This window comes from Symphalangus syndactylus, chromosome 14, assembly GCF_028878055.3.
Source record: "Symphalangus syndactylus isolate Jambi chromosome 14, NHGRI_mSymSyn1-v2.1_pri, whole genome shotgun sequence".
NCBI lineage: Eukaryota > Metazoa > Chordata > Mammalia > Primates > Hylobatidae > Symphalangus > Symphalangus syndactylus.
This window is the reverse complement of record NC_072436.2, coordinates 102712858-102733707: the sequence shown is the minus strand read 5'-3', so window position 1 is coordinate 102733707 and position 20850 is coordinate 102712858. Positions and strand designations below refer to the sequence as shown.

The following is a 20850-nucleotide window of genomic DNA, read 5'->3' as shown; positions in this document are numbered from 1 at the left end:
CTTGAACTTGCTTCTTGATGAAAGAATTATGGTATACATTCTCCAATCTATAGAAAATGTATCCTATTAAAGGAGAGAAATTTGTAAGAACAAAGAAATTCTGAAGCCAGGCTCAATGGCACATGTCCCAGCTACTTGGGAGGCTGAGGCAGGAGGATTGTTTGAGACCAGGAGTTCAAGGACAGCCTGGGCAACAGAGTGAGACTCGGTCTCAAAAGAAAAAGAAAAAGAGAAAGAAAAGAAATTCTAAACTAAAATTTATAAGCTGGGCCACGCACAGTGGCTTACACCTACAATCCCAGCACTTTGGGAAGCCAAAACAGGAGGACTGCTTGAGCCCAGGAGTTCGAGACCAAGCTGGGCTAAAAAGTGAGGCCCTTCAGGGTCAATCACCTGAGCCCAGGAGTTCGAGGCTGCAGTGAGCTGTGATTGTGCCACTGCACTCCAGCCTGGGCAACACAGTGAGACCATTATCTCTAAAAAAGTTAAAGTAATTTTTTTAAAAATTTACAAGCTGAATAGCAAAATTGTGCTGGCAGAGTGAGGGAAGGAGGTAGGGAGTTAATTACCTTAAAAAAAGTCTCCTCCAAAAACAGTATTAACATAAAACGAACTTATATTATACAAGATGGCTTAATTCCCTAAATGTTCTAAAGCCGGTGGTTGAGTAGTCAGTGTTTATGTGTAACAGTTTGTCACTTGAGGTATTTTTCAATAAATAGCCTAAATAAAACCAATTACTTTAGAAACAGTTAATGTAACCTACTGGAACAAAGAGTTTGGAATGAAAAAAGATCTATAATCTATGTTCTCTCAAATCCAAAATGGAAATATATGATAGGGGTGCCATAATATTTATGACACTGCAAAAGAGGCAATACATACATTTGGGGCTTAAAGCTGGAAAAGCTGCAAAGCACAGAGTATTTTCAGGCAACAGGTTCAGGAATGTAACCAAGAAAGTCTCTCCTAAAATACTGCAGTAAGGACTTCAAACAATATTGTAAACATTTCCATCTTGTTTATTTCTGATTCCTCTAGCTTTGGCAACATTTGATGAAGTTTTTCTGACTCAAATCTAATCCAATTTAAAACCTGCATAGGGAAGAATTAAAACTTAGTTTTGATTCCAAAATCAAAGTCTCAGCATCAGGGACCCCAATATGCTATGGGGAATTATGTATCCAATCCTCTTTTTTTTTTTTTGAGACAGAGTCTCACTCTGTCACCCAGGTTGGAATACAGTGGCATGGTTTCAGCTCACTGCAACCTCTGCCTCCAGGGTTCAAGAGATTCTCCTGCCTCAGTCTCCTGAGTAGCTGAGATTACAGGCACCTGCCACCACCCCTGGCTAATTTTTCTGTTTTTGGTAAAGACAGTGTTTCACCATGTTGGCCAGGCCGGTCTTAAACTCCTGGCCTCAAGCAGTCGACTTGCCTCGGCCTCCCAAAGTGCTGGGATTACAGGCATGAGCCACCAAGCCCAGCCCAATCCCCTTATCTTATATTCAGGCAATAATAATAATAAGCCCACAATTTTTATTTCCTTATTGACTCTTAAAAATCTGGTCAAGGCCGGGCACGGTGGCTCACGCCTGTAATCCCAGCACTTTGGGAGGCTGAGGCAGGCAGATCACCTGAGGTCGGGAGTTCGAGACCAGCCTCAACATGGAGAAACTCCATCTCTACTAAAAATACAAAATTAGCCGGGCGTAGCGGTGCATGCCTGTAATCTCAGCTACTCAGGAGGCTGAGGCAGGAGAATTGCTTGAACCTGGGAGGCGGAGGTTGCAGTGAGCCGAGATCGCGCCATTGCACTCCAGTCTGGGCAACATGAGAAAAACTCCGTCTCAAAAAAAAAAAAAAAAACTGGTCAAAGTTTGCCTGCTTCTCACATTGGCAAAAATAATAATATAAAATTCAAATTATCAGCATTTTGTTACATAAGTTCTATAGTTTCAATTATAATATTCGATATTATAGTTATAATTTATATTCAATATTTATATAATATATATTATATATTATATAAATATAATATATAAAATATTATATTTATATAATAAATATAATTTTAAAAGCTAAACTTCTACATTAAATCTGGCAAATAGTTTTATGAGTAAATGAACTTGTATACAGATAGATAATTTTAAATCAACAAAATACACATCAGAATAGCTAACATTAAAAAGATTGACAATACTGTTTACAAGATATACAGCAACTGTAAGTCTCTCACACTGCTGGCGGAAGTGTAAAATTAATGAAACCACTTTGGAAAAAAATTTTGGCAATCCCTACTAAGAGTAAATGGGTATTTCCCCCTGTGACCCAGCAATTCTACTCCTGGGTATAAAACCTAACAGAATTCGGTGCTTACATCACAAAGACTTTACAAAAATGTTCATTAGCAGTTTTATTCATAACAGAAAAAAACCAGAAACCCATATGTCTATCAGTAGAAAGGGTAAATTATGACATATTCATCCAATGAAGTATCACTCAGCAATAAAAACATACAACATATTTCTGACATATGTAACAACGTGCATACACCAGCCTTAATGCTTAGTGAAAGAAACCAGACACAGGAGTACATACTCTATGATTACATTTATGTGAAGTTCTATAGTAGGCAAAACTAATCTACATTAATACAAGTCAGAACAAAGGTGGTGGCCCTTGAGAGCCGGAGATAGCAGTAACTGGGAAGGGGAATTAAGAGAGCTGACTAGAATGGAGGAAATGCTCTGTCTTGATCTGAGAGACAGTGGTTACTATAGCATATGTATATAAAAATGCACTGGCTATATTAAGGTTTATACACTTTATGTATGTAAGTTACACCCAATAAAAAATAAATAATAGGCCAGGTGCAGTGGCTCACACCTGTAATCCCAGCACTTTGGGAGGCCGAGGAGGGCAGATCACGAGGTCAGGAGATCGAGACCATCTGGCTAACACAGTGAAACCCCGTCTCTACTAAAAATACAAAAAATTAGCAGGGCACGGTGGCGGGAGGTACTTGGGAGGCTGAAACAGGAGAATGGTGTGAACGTGGGAGGCGGAGCTTGCAGTGAGCCGAGATCACACCACTGCACTCCAGCCTGGGCGACACAGGGAGACTCTGTCTCTAAATAAATAAATAAATAAATAAATAGACCCAAGGAAGCAGCATTTAAAAATACTGTTCCTCCTCCAAATACATTTCAGTCTTGAGAAAGAACGTAAGACAAAGTTTTTCTTCATGTATTTGCACATTTCCCATGAAATCTCAGACACTGTTATCCTTAAAGAGGAAGGTAAAATCAAGTTCAACATCCCATAGGGCTCATTCTGAGATATTTGTGCTTGTGGCAAGTTATATGTAGCAGTGCGTATGATTCTTAAAGACAGTTTTTTACTCCTGGTCTCTGGCAACAGTTTGGGGAGCAGCCCTTTAAATAGCAAAGAATAAAAACATAAAGGACAGTTTTTTAAAAATGCCATTAGCAAATATGCTATAGATGGAGTCAAAACTCTTGTGTAGCAAATAGAGCAAGGATCCTTTATTTACTGAGCTTGGATACCAGTGCATAGCAAGAAAAGTTACATTTGTACTCACATATATCCTCCCATCAGTCTAGTTCAACTCTGAAGTAAGCCAAAGTAAATATTTACAAAAGAATAATTTAGTGTAGGTAAATCCTATAAAGTAACCTGTACTTTACATATTGTAGATATATGGGAAAATGACCAAACATAATTTTACATAATAGTTTTCAGAATAAAGGCTCTGGCATCAAATTGCCTAGTCTCGAATTTAAGTCTTGCCACTTACTTTGAGTCTCGTTTCTTCAACTACCAAGTTGAAATACAATTATCACTGCACAGGGTTATTTCTGAATACTAAGTAAGATAATGCCTGCTAAATGCTTAGTAATCAAAATACCTAGAATTCAGTAAAGATTCAAAAACCATTACATCACAAAATAGTATGTGCTTCCTAATGGAAGAATACGTCATCTATGAAGTACTCTTGCCAAAAGTGTCAAACTTGAGTCTGATGAAGTATCTAGATTCAACTAACAACTTACAGAAGATTCACAGAATGCAGAACATGTAAAACTACATCAATGGGATGCAATCAGCAAATCCAGAGTGGGAAACCCTATAACCAACAATCAGTATCTTCAACAAATAAATTGCCAAGAAAAAGAGAGGGAGGGAGGGAAACCTAAAATGCATTAAAACACTTTAAAGACAACCAATCACAATGTGGACTATTTAAAAAAAAAAAACAAAAACAAAAACAAAAGGCAGCTAGGCACAGTGGCTCACACCTGTAATCCCAGCACTTTGGGAGGCTGAGGTGGGAGGATCATTAGAGGTCAGGAGTTCGATACCAGCCTGGCCAACATGGTGAAACCCCTATCTCTATTAAAAATTCAAAAATCAGCCAGGTGTCATGGTGCGCACCTGTAAACCCAACTACTTGGGAGGCTGAGGCAGGAGAATTGTTTGAACCCAGGAGGCAGAGGCTGCAGTGAGCTGAGATCATGCCACTGCACTCCACCTTGGCGACAGAGCAAGACTCTGTCTTTAAAAAAAAAAAAAAGGCAGTTGAGGCAACTTGAAAATTGAACACTTAAAAGACATAATATGAAGGGATTACTATTTTTATATTATTGTAATGTTCAAAAAAGTCCTTATTTTTAAGAGACACACACTGAAATATTTATAAATTAAATGATCACAGGGATTTACTTCAAAATAATATATAAGGTGTAGAGTGAGTTAGATTATAGATGAAATGAGATTGGAATTGATAAGTGCTAAAAATTGTTTACTATATGGGCATTTATTATTGTCTACTTTTACATGTATTTATTAATAAAATTCTTCAATTGTATTAAAGTTTTAAAACTAAAGTTTTAAAAAGAAAAAACAGGAAATGGTATAAAAGTAGAAGCAACTCTATAGAGAATTAAGAATCCTTATCTAGGAGAATTTAGTAATAATAGCTATCACCATTACTTAGCATCAATATCATAAGCACTGTGTTTAGTTTCACGTATATTATATAATTCTACTAAATTAAGTTTTGACCATTGTAAACTGATTCTTAGAGTTCAAACTACAACAGCGAGATGTGACAATCTAATCAGCATTTTTCTAACAGTTCCTACTGACACTAGAATAATCTATTTCACTTTGAATAGGTTTAACTAAAATCATGCAGCCATAAAAAAGGATGAAATTATGTTCTTTGCAGCAACATGGATGCAGCTGGAGGCCATTATCCTAAGCAAATTAATGCAGGAACAGAAAAGAAAACCAAATACCACATGATTTTACTTAAAAGTAGAAGCTAAACAAGGGTACTCACGGACACAAAGATGGCAACAACAGACAATGAGGAGTACTAGAGGGGAGAGGGAGGGAGAGGGCAAGGGTTGAAAAACTATTGGTTACTACGCTCAATACCTGGGTGACAAGATCAATTGCACCCCAAACATCCAGCATGAGGAAACACACTCTAGTAACTAACCTGCACATATAGCCCCTGATTCTAAAATAAAAGTTAAAATTATTTTTTTAAACACTTTGGATTATAACTCGAGTATAAATGAGCCCACACTGATATAAAAGATGGAATGAATAAATAGGGAGAAGATACAACTCTTCCCAATAGAAGAATCCTAAATAATATATTTAGATGCCTTCCTTCTATCAGCAGGTAGAGCTCAATCCTCCTCCTTCCCTGTTCTTTGAGGTTGGGGTGGAATTAATGACTAAAAAATAGCAAGTCTGCAGTGGTGAAACCCGGCAAACACAAGCTTAACCAAGGGGTGAAGAGTACCATTCCTAGCAGTATCACGTGACTATACGTACCCCCAGATACAATGTGATGAAAAGGGTACTTCATCTCAGGAGTATTCTTTCCAAAATCCCATCACCCCAGTCTAACCATGACAGAAATGTAAGACAAACTTAAATTGAAGAACGTTTTTCAAAATACCTTACCAGTACTCCTCAAAATAGTCAAGATCACCGGGCTCACACCTGTAATCCCAGCACTTTGGGAGACCGAGGCAGGCGGATCACCTGAGGTCAGGAGTTTGAGACCAACCTAGCCAACATGGTAAAACCCCATCTCTACTGAAAATACAAAAATTAGCTGTGTGTGGTAGCAGGCACCTGTAATCCCAGCTACTCAGGAGGCTGAGGCGAGATAATCGCTTCAACTCAGGAGGCGGAGGTTGCAGGGAGCCGAGATTGTGCTACTGCACTCCAGCATGGACAACAAGAGCCAAACTACATCTCAAAAAAAAGTCAAGATCATGAAAAAAGGGAAAGGCTGAGAAACTCTCACAGACCAGAAGAAACTAAGGAGACATGACAGCTAAATCTAGGAATCGTATTCTGTATTAGAGATCTTGGAATAGAAAGAAGAGCACCAATGGAAAAACTGCAGAAGCCTGAACAAAGTCTAGGACTTAGTTAATAGTAATGTACTAATATTGGTTTCTTAGTTTTGCAAATGTATCACACTAATGATAACATTAGAAGAAACTAGGTAAAGGGTTCAGGTATACAGGCTCTCTTTGTTATATTCCAATATAAAAAATGTGTTTGAAAACCTAAAAAAATAGGACCTCTAATATTGTGCTAAAAATGAAAAAAAAAACTTTTAAAAAATCGGCTGACTAAAAATTGTAGTATCAAAGCAAAAACCCATCAACAGTTAAATGGATAAGTAAAATGTGGCAAAATCATGCAGTAGAATATTTATTTTTATTTTATTTATTTTTGAGACAGAGTTTTGCTCGTTGCCCAGGTTAGAGTGTAATGGCGCAATCTCGGCTCACTGCAACCTCCACCTCCCAGATTCAAGTGATTCCCCTGCCTCAGCCTCCCAAGTAACTGGGATTACAGATGCATGCCACCGCGCCCAGGTAATTTTTGTATTTTTAGTACAGATGGGTTTTCACCATGTTGGCCCAGCTGGTCTCGAACTCCTGACCTCAGGTGATCTACCCACCTCGGCCTCCCAAAGTGCTGGGATTACAGGCATGAGCCACCACACCCTGCCCTCATATGGTAGACTATTAAAGCAACAAAAATAATGCAAAAACATGAGTACATCTCAAAGTTACAATGTTAACAAAATAAGCTAAACACAGAATACCCATGGTATGATTTCATTCACGTAAAGTTCAAAAACAGTGAAATGAACCTGTGGTGAAAAGTTCAGAACAGCAGTTACTTTTGGTGGGGGGGGGGTAGATATTAACTGAGAAGGAACACAAACTGGGGGTTGTTCTGTATTTTCATCTGGGTGGTGGTAGTAAGGGTGTATACCTATGTAAAATTTCATCAAGCTGTACACTTAAGATTTGTGCACCTTTTCTGCGGTAAATTATACTTCAAAGGAAAAAAATTTTTAAGGAAAAGATACATTTATCTAAAGCACACCCCTAAATAAGCAAATAAGAATTAGAACTGGGGGGCGGGGCATAGAATACTTAAGTGTAACATTTATTTAGGAGGGGAAAGCCAACATCCCTCACACCACAACCATACCCACCAATTCTGTCTTTGATTGCAGATTTTAATCTCCTCTTGTAAAACGACTCACTACTTTCGTCAACTGCATACTTACATACATTGACTCAGGTCAACATTGAAAACTTACACTGTCAGTATGTCACTATTCTTCTACTTCTTTCAGCTAGCATCCCACCTGTGCAGGCATACAGGTTAATTAAATAAATCCAACTACCCCATTATTTCTCCTTGTTTACTTTCGTCTCATAGGAAAAGCATGACCCACCACATGATCAGTGTAAGTGGAGGCACATTATCCAAAAATCAGATACCATTTAAATGCAATTTTTGATTGACAGAATAAGGTGATTTATATCAGGAATTCTATAGGGCAATACTATAAATGAAAGCTAATAAAGATATTTCAGCTTAGAAGCCACTAACTAGATGTATAACCTCACTCAAGCCATCATAACCTTTGCATGGCTTCTGCAACTCCCCCAGGAAAGAGAGTTCCGTTTGTGCAGAGATTGCAAATACATAACAATGGGGGCTGCTACTCCACTCTGAACAGCCACTACTAACTGATCAGAGATGGAAACAGAAATGACACCTGAGGTGAAACTTATCTGTCATTCCTAGATAAGTGATCTAAGCTTCCCTCCCCTTCTTTCTACTGTCTGTGACCTACTTGGAACAAAATACATTTGCACTGAACAGCTTAGACACAGATAGATACAATACACACAAGCTAACTTAAGGACTTAAGAGGACCTCAAAATATAGAAATCCTTTATCATCTTTAAATGTACATTTTTTTTTTAAATATGCCACTACTTAAACATTCCTCTATTTCAGATGTAAAATTCTAGATCAAGTCTAAATGGGAAAACTTCAGCTGAAGGCTGAGGTGGGAGAATCACTTGAGGCCAGGAGTTCAAGACCAGCCTGGACAACATAGTGAGAACTCCATCTTTACAAAAAATTTAAAAATCAGCCAAGCATTGTGGTGCATGCCTGTAGTGCCAGCTACTTGGGAGGCTGAGGTGGGAGGATCGCTTGAGCAGAGGAGGTTGGGCTGCAGTCTACTAAACTGACACTAAAAGCCATGTTCACACCAGCGCACTCCAGCCTATGTCACAGAGATCATATCTCAATCAATGAGAAAAACTTTAAAATATCTTTCTCAATGTCCCAAACATGTAAAATATTGTTCTCTAATATAAACTATGTTACTGATACTCAGGTATATTTGAGAATGCCTGAAATGATCCCCATGAAAAAACTTTACTGAAAAGCTTCCTGGAAAACCAAATGTGAATGTTTACCTTATTTCTTATCTCAAAGAGAATGCACACCCAATTACAAATGTACACAGAACTCATAAAGGTGAGCACCCTGACAGGTGTTTAGACAATTACCTAATTCTGTCAAAGTGTTATTTCTAATAATTCATGTGGCTTCTGAATGTCAAAAGTTCCCTATATAGCAATTCCACTAAGTGCTCCACTCCAAAATTTCCAATTCCTTCTCCTGTTCCCTTTCAAACTCCCATTCCCTCAGTCCAACCTGCAATTATCAGAAAAACATTCCAATTCAAGTGAAAAAATTTTTTTTGCTTTTGTTTCAGGAGAGAAAGTCAGAGTCAGGGAGAGATAGGTAAGTAGCAATTGTCTGGTACCATCTCAAAGTGAAAATGTATAGAAGCGAAAGAGATTCATCAATTAAAATGTTAAGTATCTCCTAAGACCCAATTCTTGTGCCAGGTGCTTGATAATCAACAGAGGGCCCACCCATGACAAGAGATTAAAGTAGCCAGAAAAAAATAAGCAACTAAAGTAATATCAAAAAAACATACAACCTGTACCATGAGTTAGGAAGAGGATGTAATACAGTCCTAGATGTCAGGGAAGGCCCCTATGAAAAGATGAGCCAAGAATACCATAATATTTGAGAAAAAAACATGGCATACTCAAGGAACAGCAAAAACTATAGTTTATTTGACATATGAAGGGCAAGAGATGAGATTCAGAGATCATGGATGGCTGCAGAAGCCACTCTAAGGAACTGGACTTATCTCCAAAGGTAATAGTCACTAAAACTGACTTGTTTGAGGAACACAGATATACTTTTTCAAAGGTCTCTATCCATCTACTTTACTCATTGTAAAGGTGGCCAAAAGGAAAGTGTGAAGAAATAACAAAAAGGGAAAGAAGATAAATAGTACTTTAGAGACTTTTAGGATATACTCAGACAACTTGGGTTAGAGCTACAATGCCTGGAACACAGATGCTCAATTATATGTTTCCATATGCAGTATATGCAGAAGGGAACTATGGCGATGAAGAATCAAGAGCTCAAACTTACATTAGTGTATTGACCAGGAAGTCCTATAAAGAATTATATTTCTATAGAATTAAAAATGCAGTTCTGTCAGCCTGGACAACAAAGTGAGACCCCCATTGCTACAAAAAAAAAAAAGTTTTTTTAAGAGTTGGGCATGGTGGCACACGCCTGTAGTCCTAGCTTCTCGGGAGGCTGAGGTGGGAGGATTACTTGAGATTGGGAGGTTGAGGCTGCAGTGAGCCGTGATCACACCACTGCACTCCATCCTGGGTAACAGAGTGAGACCACTTAAATAAAAAAAAAAAAAAAAAAAAAAAAAAAGATACAGTTCTGGTTTTTGTCTTTTTTTTTAACAGGCATGGTTGGTACTTTTTTCTTTTTAATTGGGTTCAATTTAAAAGACTATTCACCTTGTTATACATGTATCTAAGCATGAAGTCCAGTAGAAATGACTTCCCTTTACGAAAAGCTCCTGCCACAGATACCACTACTATGTTAAGATCTCGTATGTGCTCCTGTAGCAATATCTGCTCCAAAGCTTCTTCATCAAGTTCAAAGTTATGGTCATCTTCATGAGCAAGAACAATCTGTACTGGACATGGTTTCTTCATAACCTCATCAGAATTTACTAGGTCATCATCTTCATAATTCTCACCTAGAATTTAAAAAGAAAGAAACTGGTTACTTTAATCTCTATATTACAAACTTTCATTAAGGACCACAACTAAAGCAAAATTTCAAATAAATAATTGCCCCCTCCCCCATTATAGATTATTACAATGTTCCTTTGGATTTCTCACTCCCTCTGTAACAGGACAAAGAATGCTGATAAGATTTCCCACTTGGTATGGATGGCTGTGTCCCCACCCAAATCTCATCTTGAATTGTAGCTCCCACAATTTCCACATGTTGTGGGAGGGACCCAGTGAGAGGTAACTGAATCATGGGGGAGGGTCTCTCCTGTGCTGTTCTTATGATAGTGAATAAGTCTCGTGAAATCTGACGATTTTATGAGAGGTTTCCCTGCACAAGCTCTCTTCTCATCTGCCACCATGTGAGATGTGCCTTTCACCTTCCACCATGATTGTGAGACCTCCCAAGCCATGTGGAACTGTGAGTCCATTAAACCTCTTTCTTTTGTAAATTGCCCAGTCTCAAGTATGTCTTTATTACCAGCATGAAAATGGACTCATACACCATTATACATACAGATAAACAATAATACTAAATATGGCCTCTAACTCAATGAAGTCTTAACAGCTAAATGTGAACAGCAGCTGTTTTTGAACACTGTATTATTCTGTAAATAACTTTTCCAACTGTATGCACACACAAACTGAAGAGGGGAAAAATCAGTTTCACCTGATACTTCAGATCCCAATTTTCCCTGTAAGCATCACCTAGAAAATTTACAAACATTACTCTACTTTACAAACATTAAAAACATATATTAAAATTGTTCGTGTGGCTGGGTGCGGTGGGTGTAATCCCAGCACTTTGGGAGGCCAAGGCGGGCGGATCACTTGAGGTCAGGAGTTCAAGACCAGCCTGACCAACACGGGGAAACCCCGTCTCTACTACAAATACAAAAATTAGCTGGGCATGGTAGCAGGCACCTGTAGTCCCAGCTACTTGGGAGGCTAAGACAGGAGAATCGCTTGAACCTGGGAGGCAGACGTTGCAGTGAGCTGAGATCACACCACTGCATTCCAGCCTGGGCAACAGAGTGAGACTCGGTCTCAAAAAACAAAACAAAACAAAATTCATGTTATTTTTCATTCTGAAACTTAAAGAGGAAAATTAGGGTTCTAACAAGTTTCCAAAAATGATACTTACAATGAGTCCCTAACTTAGTAACAGTAACCTAGTACTACAGCCTCCTCATTAAAGCAAAGCACAGGATTAATGTTTCAGTAAAGAATAGTCAGTGAGATGCATTTATATCTCAGAATTTCATCTCCCACTGGAGCTCTTTCTCACCAAACACTACAGCCACCACTTTAAGACTATATAGCACCTCAGAACAGCCATATAAACCCTTCCTTTGTTCACCACGACACACTAAAATAAGGTAACCTTTGCAGACATAACTTTACTGAACAGTGATGAAGAAGTACAGAAAATGTAAATAGCAGAGATAAACTTCCAAAGTCTAGGTTTCTGTTATTCTTTAAAAAAAAAAACACCTAGCTTCAGAGGACACATACCTCGTCTGACTTTCTTCTCTACCAACTGCTTGATCCCATGTAGCAACTAGTTACTCCTGGGGACCTTATCTTCTCCCACATCAAAATTTCTAAGAGATCCCCTCCTTGAGCCTGTCTACTAAATGTCAGTTTCCACTCTAAGGACACGTACGGTATCCACTGTTTTCAATGCAGTCAATGACTGTCCTACTCTGAGGAGAAAGCCAGTCCACTGAGGCATGGTACATTATTAGTCAACGTTCAGTAATACCTTATCCACATAACCAATACTCACAGAGCAAAGATTATATAACTACATTAGTGGATTTTTAATCTTATTACCAAAAGAAGCATCTCACTTATCTGATTTGCAAAGACTATTAGAGCCTTTACCTCCACATCACGAGGCACCTTTAACTGTTTATAGCAAAGTCAACAGCACTATTTCAAAATGTGCTGCAAACAATGACAATGAATTATAAAGAGCAAGCCACTTCAAAGGAGAATCTTTGAAAGTAAAAGCAATCAATATTTAGTTAAAGAGGACATTATCACTGCCTGTATCAATGGTATATAGCAATAGTCAGGTATGCTATTTGAATGCATGCAAAAAGTGAACTTTCCAGGAAAAGTTGCAATACAGTTAAATTCTAAATTAATGTCTCATTAGGTAGGTCCAGATAAATAACAAAACAGGATGCAAATGGTATAAGTTTCTAAGCTTAATTAGTGGTTTAAGACCATGAAGTAGGGAGCAAAACAGTCACTTAACTTCTCTGCGCCTGTTTTCTTATCTGGAAATTGGGTGTGTGTAAAACAGGCGTAGCAGTACCTAACTCATAGCGTTGTCATCAGGATTCAATGAGTTGAAATATGTATGCTACACAGTAAGCACCATAGGTATAAGTTAACAGTAACTTCAAAATAACCAATCCAACAGGAGCTTTTATTTTCCCCTTGAAATGCCAAAATGCTATGGTGATTTTCAGTTGACCAGTGTAGCTGTGTACTGACACTGCCATCCACCCATTTGCTCTGGCACAGACCTACCGGCTGTCCTTGACATATAGAGATACGTCTACGTGTCTTTTACTTACCCCTAAATATAATCAATAACCACCTTCTTAATTTGTCTTCATTTCTGAATCTCTATTGATAACATTCCTGCACTTGTCACTGCCATCTTATCTCACACTGTAGCATCTAACCGGTCTCCCTTCATTAATACTCTTGTCCTCTTACCCAATCCAATCTAATCTCCACAGAGTAGCAACTAAATAATATAGTTAAATGTAAAGTTGACCAGGTTACCCTCCTTAAAATGACTGTTACAGAGGACTAATGACTAAAATCCTACACATGCTCTATAAGGTCCCGTACTCACCGCCAATCTCTGTTGCCTCATTTGGTGCTATTCTTCTCTTTAAACCAGTGGTCCCCAACCTTTTTGGTACCAGGGACTGGTTTAATGAAAGACAACTTTCCACAGAAGGGGGAGCAGTGGTTTCAGGATAAAACTGTTCCATCTCAGATCATCAGGCCATCAGTTAGATTCTCGTAAGGAGCACACAACCCAGATCCCTCACACGTGCAGTTCACAATAGGGTTCGCGCTCCTATGAGAATCTAATGTCACCATGGGTCTGACAGGAGGCGAAGCTCAGGCAGTAATGCTCGTTCGCCTGCTACTCCCCTCTTGCTGTGCGGCCCAGGTCCTAACAGGCCACGGACGAGTACCAGTCCACGGCCCTAGGGTTGGGAACTCCTGGTTTAAACTAGGTAGCCAAGCTAACCTTTCATCAGATCCTCATGCTGCTAAGCTCTTTCTAGACTCTGCTTTAATATTCCTCTGCCTAGAGTACTCTTTCCTGTGTTGTTTCCTAATCAATTCATACTTATTCCTTAAATCTCAGCTTAAAAGTCACTTTCCAGGAACAAGAATCTTCCCTGAGGCTTCCAACCGAGTTTAGTCATTCTATACTCCCCAAATTTTAATCCATCGCTTGAATATTTATGTAAGTACTTACTTATTAAATGTCTCCCCTCTTGGATTGCCAATTTACCACCACTTAGTTTCCCATCGTGAGCAGAAAATAGACAAACAAAAGAAGAAAGCCCTTAAATACCTTACCATGGCTTCCACAGTCGTATGCAATCTGGGCCCAGCCTCCTCTCTCTAGCAGGGGACCTTATAAAGCATGTTTCATCTTACAACACACTCCTATTCATTCCCAAAGCCTGGACAATCTGGCCTTCTTGCTGTTCCCTGACGAAGCTAACCCTGTTTCCCACCTTAGAATTTTTGTCCTATGTTGTCCCCTATCTGGAATGCTCTGTCCCTAGAAATTCACATGGCTTATGTCTCCATCATCCAGCTCTTCAGCTCAAATGTTATCTCCTCAGCGTGGCCCTCCCTGACCATTCAATCTAAATCACAGATTCCTTTCCTTAACACTTTAATGAAACAGGTTTATTCATAGTTCTTTTCAATTCCTAAAACAACCTTTTTTCATTTGTTTAAATGTGTACCTTGTGGCCAGGCGCGGTGGCTCACGCCTGTAATCCCAGCACTTTGGGAGGCCGAGGCGGGCGGATCACGAGGTCAGGAGATCGAGACCATCCTGGCTAACACGGTGAAACCCCGTCTCTACTAAAAATACAAAAAATTAGCCCGGCGAGGTGGCAGGCGCCTGTAGTCCCAGCTACGCGGGAGGCTGAGGCAGGAGAATGGCGTGAACCCCGGGGGGCGGAGCTTGCAGTGAGCCGAGATCGCGCCACTGCACTCCAGCCTGGGTGAAAGAGCGAGACTCCGTCTCAAAAAAAAAAAAAAAAAAAAATGTGTACCTTGTATCTCCTGCTCCACAGAATGTGTGTGCCACTAAAGTAAGGATCCCAATCACCCTGTTAACCATTCTCTACCAGCACCTAGAACAGTGCCTGACACCTAGCCTAGCAGGTGCCTGGTAAATATTTCTTGAATGAATGAAATTTAAGTATTTTACTCAGGAGTCTTACATCCGCCCTTACCTTTTTTTTTTTTTTTTTTGAGGCAGAGCGCTCTGTCACCCAGGCTGGAGTGCGGTGGTGCGATCTCGACTCACTGCAACCTCTGCCTCCTGGGTTCAAGCCATTCTCCTGTCTCAGCCTCCAGAGTAGCTGGAACAACAGGTGCCCGACACCTCGCCAGGCTAATTTTTGTATTTTTAGTAGAGATGAGGTTTGCCCATATTGGCCAGGCTGGTATCAAACTCCTGACCTCAGGTGATCCACCCATCTCAGCCTCCCAAAGTACTAGGATTACAGGCATGAGCCACTACGCCTGGCCCTGCCCTTACCTAGTTTATAAGCAAATTTGATAATCAAATAGTTTGGGGAAATACCTCTGGCAATTCAAAAGTATTAAGTATATGTAACACAAAAATTCCACAAAAATTATGAAGTTTGGCTAGGCATGGTGGCTCACGCCTGTAATCCCAACAATTTGGGAGGCTGAGGAGGGCGGATCACCTAAGGTCAGGAGTTCAAGACCAGCCTGACCAACATGGAGAAACCCCATCTCTACTAAAAATAAAAAATTAACCAGAAGTGGTGGCACATGCCTGTAATCCCAGCTACTCAGGAGGCTGAGGGAGAAGAATTGCTTGAACCCAGGGGACAGAGGTTGCAGTGAGCTAAGATTGCGCCATTACACTCCAGCCTGGGCAACAAGAGCAAAACTCCATCTCAAAAAAAAAAAAAAAAAAAATTATGAACCAAGTAAAACACTTTAAAAAAGAACTCAAAAGTAGTAACTGCTAAAATATCACAATGACCAAATGTGGAGGTTGGTGATTTTGCTAAAACCAACAAATAGTTTTGTTCTCACTGTAAAGAAAGCATTAGTTGGTTTTTTAGAAGTTTAAGAAAAAAAATTCACTGGGCAGAAAACCTTTGTTGACTTGAAAATTCACCTATATTAGTTGGCCATAGTCACTATGCGACCAAGTTTATTAGCATAGACAAAGACAGGCCTTTCAAACAGAATGTGTCTACATATTTGTCAGCATACCTAGTCTACAGCCTTTTAAAGAGAAGGGTAGCAAATAGATTTCAAAGGTATAATGGAGCCTAACAATGATGTGATTCACGTGCATCTATCTACTTACTCCCCTTTCTCTACCAAATATGGACTAAATACAGATAAAGTACTCCATCAAACACTGATACAAGCAATTGAATAAAAGAGAATTGTATGTAAATTTCATTAGGATACTTGTAAATACTGTACTAGCATTTAGTGAATGCCTACAATTAAAAGTCTTTAAATTCTGCACAGTGAGATTTTAAACTGAAGTTACATCCTGTGTATAGAATAGTAATTTCATTTCCATTATTCAATGTCAAAAATTTACTGAGACAAGTAGATTTCAGCCCTCCAACACATTTTTGTGATTCATAATTCCAAGTCAGTTTTCCCTACTCTAGCCCCCAGATGGGTCTTTCAAGGTCAAAGCTAAAAGACATCTATAGATGATCACCTGCTTCTCAAATCTCTCTCCACACATTAACACTAAGGTACCTACCTAATATCTATTTGCCACAAGGCCTAACAAAAGAAAGGTGTCTTAGTAAAAAGACCTGTGATTGCCAGGGGCTAGGGGGATAGAGAGGGATGAACAGGCATAACACAAAAGATTTCTTAGGGCAGTGAAACTATTCTCTATAATACAAAATTGGTTGATACCTGTCATTATACATCTGTGAAAAACCCATTGAATATACAACCCCAAGAGTGAACCCTAATGTAAAACTATAGACTTTGGATGATAATGATGTGTTAGTGAAGGTTCATCAATTTTAACGAAAGCACCACTGTGGGTGAAATGGTGATGGCAGGGGACAGTGTGTATATGGAGGGGCAGGGAGTATGTGTGAACCACACTTTCGCTTCATATTGCTGTGAAGCTAAAATTGCTCTAAAAAAAAAAAAAGTCTATTTAAATAAGACACCTGTCTTTTTGTTGTCTAATCACACTTTATCTTAAATCTGCCAAATTCATACACTCAGAATGTATTCCAACAACAAAATTTACACTTCAGGGCTGACCTAGATCCATCAGCAAAATTCAAGATTAATTATAAACTAAGATAATAAAAAAGTGCCACAAATCTTCATTATAATAAAATGTAGCACTAATGTTAGATTACATCAACCCAAAACTAACCTTATAAAAGAGAGCAAAGAATAATTCACCTTTCAAAAGGAATGAAAAGTATATTTTATTATTCACATTCTAAACAAAAACTTGAAACAAATTTTTATGCAAAGTAACCTTGATTCAGTCAATTCAGTCTACCTATAAAAATTAAGTTATATTTTTAAAAGCTAAGTAACCTGTTAGTGCCTAGTACTTGAACCTCAACATTTATATTTCATACTCGAGTGAAAACAGTATCTAAGTATTCAAGTTTATTCTAGCACATATTTTTAAAGAGCCTTAAAGAGGTTATACGATGGTTAAATATATTTCTAGGGATTTATTATAAGGAAATAAAGACACTAATGAAGATGTACAAGTTTACCAATTTTATTTCTGATGGCAAAAATTAACGTTGTGTACCTCAAAACTGGAAAGTGGCCCAACAGTTATTTTAGCCATATACTGACATATTACGCAACCTAAAAAACACATTTATACTCTTAAAAAATTATACATATATATATATTTAATTTTTTTTTTTTTTTTTGAGATGGAGTTTTGCTGTCGCCCAGGCTGGAGTGCAGTGGCGTGATCTCAGCTCACTGCAACCTCCATCTCCTGGGTTCAAGCAATTCTTCTGTCTCAGCCTCCCAAGTAGCTGGGACTACAGGCATCTGCCACCACGCCTGGCTATTTTTTTTTTGTATTTTTACCAGAGATGGGGTTTCACCTTGTTGATCAGGCCGGTCTCAGACTCCTGACCTCAGGTGATCCACCTGCCTCAGCCTCCCAAAGTGCTGGGATTACAGGCATGAGCCACTGCGCCTAGCCAAAAAATCTATGTATTTTTTTAAACAGCATAAAATTGGTAAAACTGGCCATGTGCAGTGGCTCACGTCTGTAATCCCAGCACTTTGGGAGGCCGAGGCAGTCGGATTATCTGAGGTCAGGAGTTTGAGACCAGCCTGGCCAACATGATGAAACTCTGTCTCTACTAGAAACACAAAAATTAGCTGGGTGTGGTGGCGGACACCTATAATCCCAGCTACTCGGGAGGCTGAGGCAGGAGAATCGCTTGAACTCAGGGGTGGAGGCTGCAGTGAGCCAAGATTGCGCCACTGCACTCCAGCCTGGGCGACAGAGAGAAACTCTGTTTCAAAAACAAACAAAAACAACAACAACCAAAAAAAAAAAAAAAAAAAAAAGCATAAAATCAAGTGGGAAAAGGGCAGACTACAAACTAGTAAAAATCATCCCCGATTCTATTTTGCATTTTTTAAAACACAGGCATTTGGAGGAGGGGCGATATTTGAGACTTCTAGTCATTAGAGTAACTGGTATCAGACTGGCTCTCGACCACAGCTATAAAATTAGACGAAACATATGAAGCATTGTTTTTCAACCATTGGACAACAAGTAGCACAAGGAAACTTTCAAGGTGAGTGCCATGATCACTCCCAGCTCTCTGCCTGGGAACAATTTCCTAACTATAGCGTGAAGAACTAGAGCACAAAGATCTGAGTTCGAGATTGCTAAAGCAGTAGGAATCTGTGAGGCAGGATACCAGAGAAAAAGGATCTATGCAGAGGTGGAGCCCAGAAGTCCTTGGACAAGGACAACAAGCATCACAGGTGCAGGGGAACACAACACTATGCAACGCTTACCAGAAGGAACCTACTACAGGGTTGAGAGAGAAACAGAAGTCAAACATTACTGAGACACTTTGGAGTTCTGGCCCAGCCAGAGTGGAAAGAAACATCTATACCTCAGGCATCAAGCTGAGACACTAGAATGGACACATCTTAGAATTAAGGGTCAAGTTCTAGAGTAAGGCCTACTGACAATCCATCCAATCAAAGCCTAAATAAAACCAAGACACGAAAAGATCTGCAAGGTACACAGTTTGGAAATTTAGTCCCACTAAGTTAGGGAGATTTCCTCTAAGCTTTCCACAGACCCACACTAACGAAGTATGAAGCAAAGCCAAGGTCAAGATCCATCAGTAATTAAACTGCTTGCCAAACCAAAAACAAGCTAAGAGAATCCAAAATCTCTACAATGCATAACATTTAATATACAGTATATAAATCAGAAATTACTAGACATACAAAGAAAGAAGGAAATGTAGCCCATAGTCAAGAAAGAAAAGCAATTAACAGTACCAATTCTGCCATGACCCAAATGTTGAATTTAGCAAACGCTTTTAACCAGATACTGTAAATATGTTCAAGGACTTACAGGAAAATAAAGTCTTAATAAATAGATGAGGAGTCTCAGCCAAAAAACTACAGAAACTATTAAAAAACAAATGAAAGTACAATAATTAAAATGAAATACTCAGTGGATGGACAACAGCAGACTGTAGGTAACAGAAGAAAGTTTGTAAACTTGCAAAGAGATCAAAAGAGATTTTCTAATCTGAAGTACTGAGAGAAAAAAGAATAAAGAAAAACTAAGAGAGTCTCAAGAACCTAGGGAACACTATCCAACTTGCATTTAGAATCCCAGAAGGAGAACAAAGTGAGGCTGGAGCTGAAAAAATATTTGAAGAAGCAACAGTCATGTTACCAAAATTTGATGACAGAGATTTACAGGTCCAAAAAGCTCAGCAAACCTCCAGTAGGGTAATACAAAGAAAACCCTATCAGCCAGACTGCTAAAAACCAAAAACCAAAGATAACAGGACACAGAGCAGAATAATTCAAATAATTATTGTATAGTTATGTAATAATTATACACTTATTATACAGAGCAGAGTAATTCAAATAACTGCTTCTTATCACATCATCACTGAACCACTGGAGGCCAGAAGACAAGGGATTGATAAGAGAGTTTTAAAAAAAAAGTGTCAACCTAGACTTTTATATTCAGTGAAACGATCATTCAAAAATGAAAGCAAAATAAAGACAGCAAAAGCAAAGAGTATGGCTGGGTGCGGTGACTCACGCCTGTAATCCCAGCACTTTGGGAGGCCGAGGTGGGCAGATCATGAGGTCAAGAGATCGAGACCATCCTGGCCAACATGGTGAAACCCCGTCTCTACGAAAATACAAAAAATTAGCTGGTGTGGCAGCATGCGCCTGTAATCCCAGCTACTTGGGAGGCTGAGGCAGGGGAATAGCTTGAACCCGGGAGGTTGCAGTGAGCAGAGATCGTGCCACTGCACTCCAGCCTGGCGACAGAGCAAGACTCCGTCTCAAAACAAACAAACAAAAAAAGCAAAGAGTATCTGTCATTAGCAGATGTGCATTACATGAGAGCTATATAATGTTCTTCAGGCTGAAATGAAACATTATCAAATGGAAAGTCTCTTTATTCCTTCCTATTGATCTGAATCCAAAATAGTAAACAGATACAAACATAAAAGACTAGTTCCTTCCTCCAACTAATTTCCCTAAAAGGTAATTGATCAATGTGGGGTTTACAAAGTATGTAGAAGTATAAAATTTTAAAAGACATGTTATGAGGCAAAGTAAATGAAATTATACCCTAAGATTATGATTTTAAAGTGGAAAGTGGTAAAACACTGATTCTAAATAGATCTATTAAAGATGAATATCATTAGCCCTGGAGCAATGGCTTTAAAACAAACAAAAAAAAAGAAAAAAGA

The 20850-nt window shown here is 38.9% G+C and overlaps 1 protein-coding gene across 8 annotated transcripts in view; it reads right to left on the bottom strand.

Annotated features, from left to right (window-relative positions):
* Positions 1 to 20850, bottom strand: part of ATL2 (atlastin GTPase 2) — a 76242-nt gene that overhangs the window by 38152 nt on the left and 17240 nt on the right. For 5 of the 8 annotated variants that reach the window (XM_055240959.2, XM_055240958.2, XM_055240960.2 and 2 more), the window contains exon 2: positions 10286 to 10530. The exons of 2 other annotated variants lie outside the window; for them this stretch is intronic. In XM_055240959.2, the coding sequence (XP_055096934.1) occupies positions 10286 to 10530 (245 nt within the window). Of the gene's footprint in view, positions 1 to 10285; positions 10535 to 20850 lie in introns of all 8 variants that reach the window. One more of the 8 variants, XM_055240961.2, reaches the window with a different exon arrangement.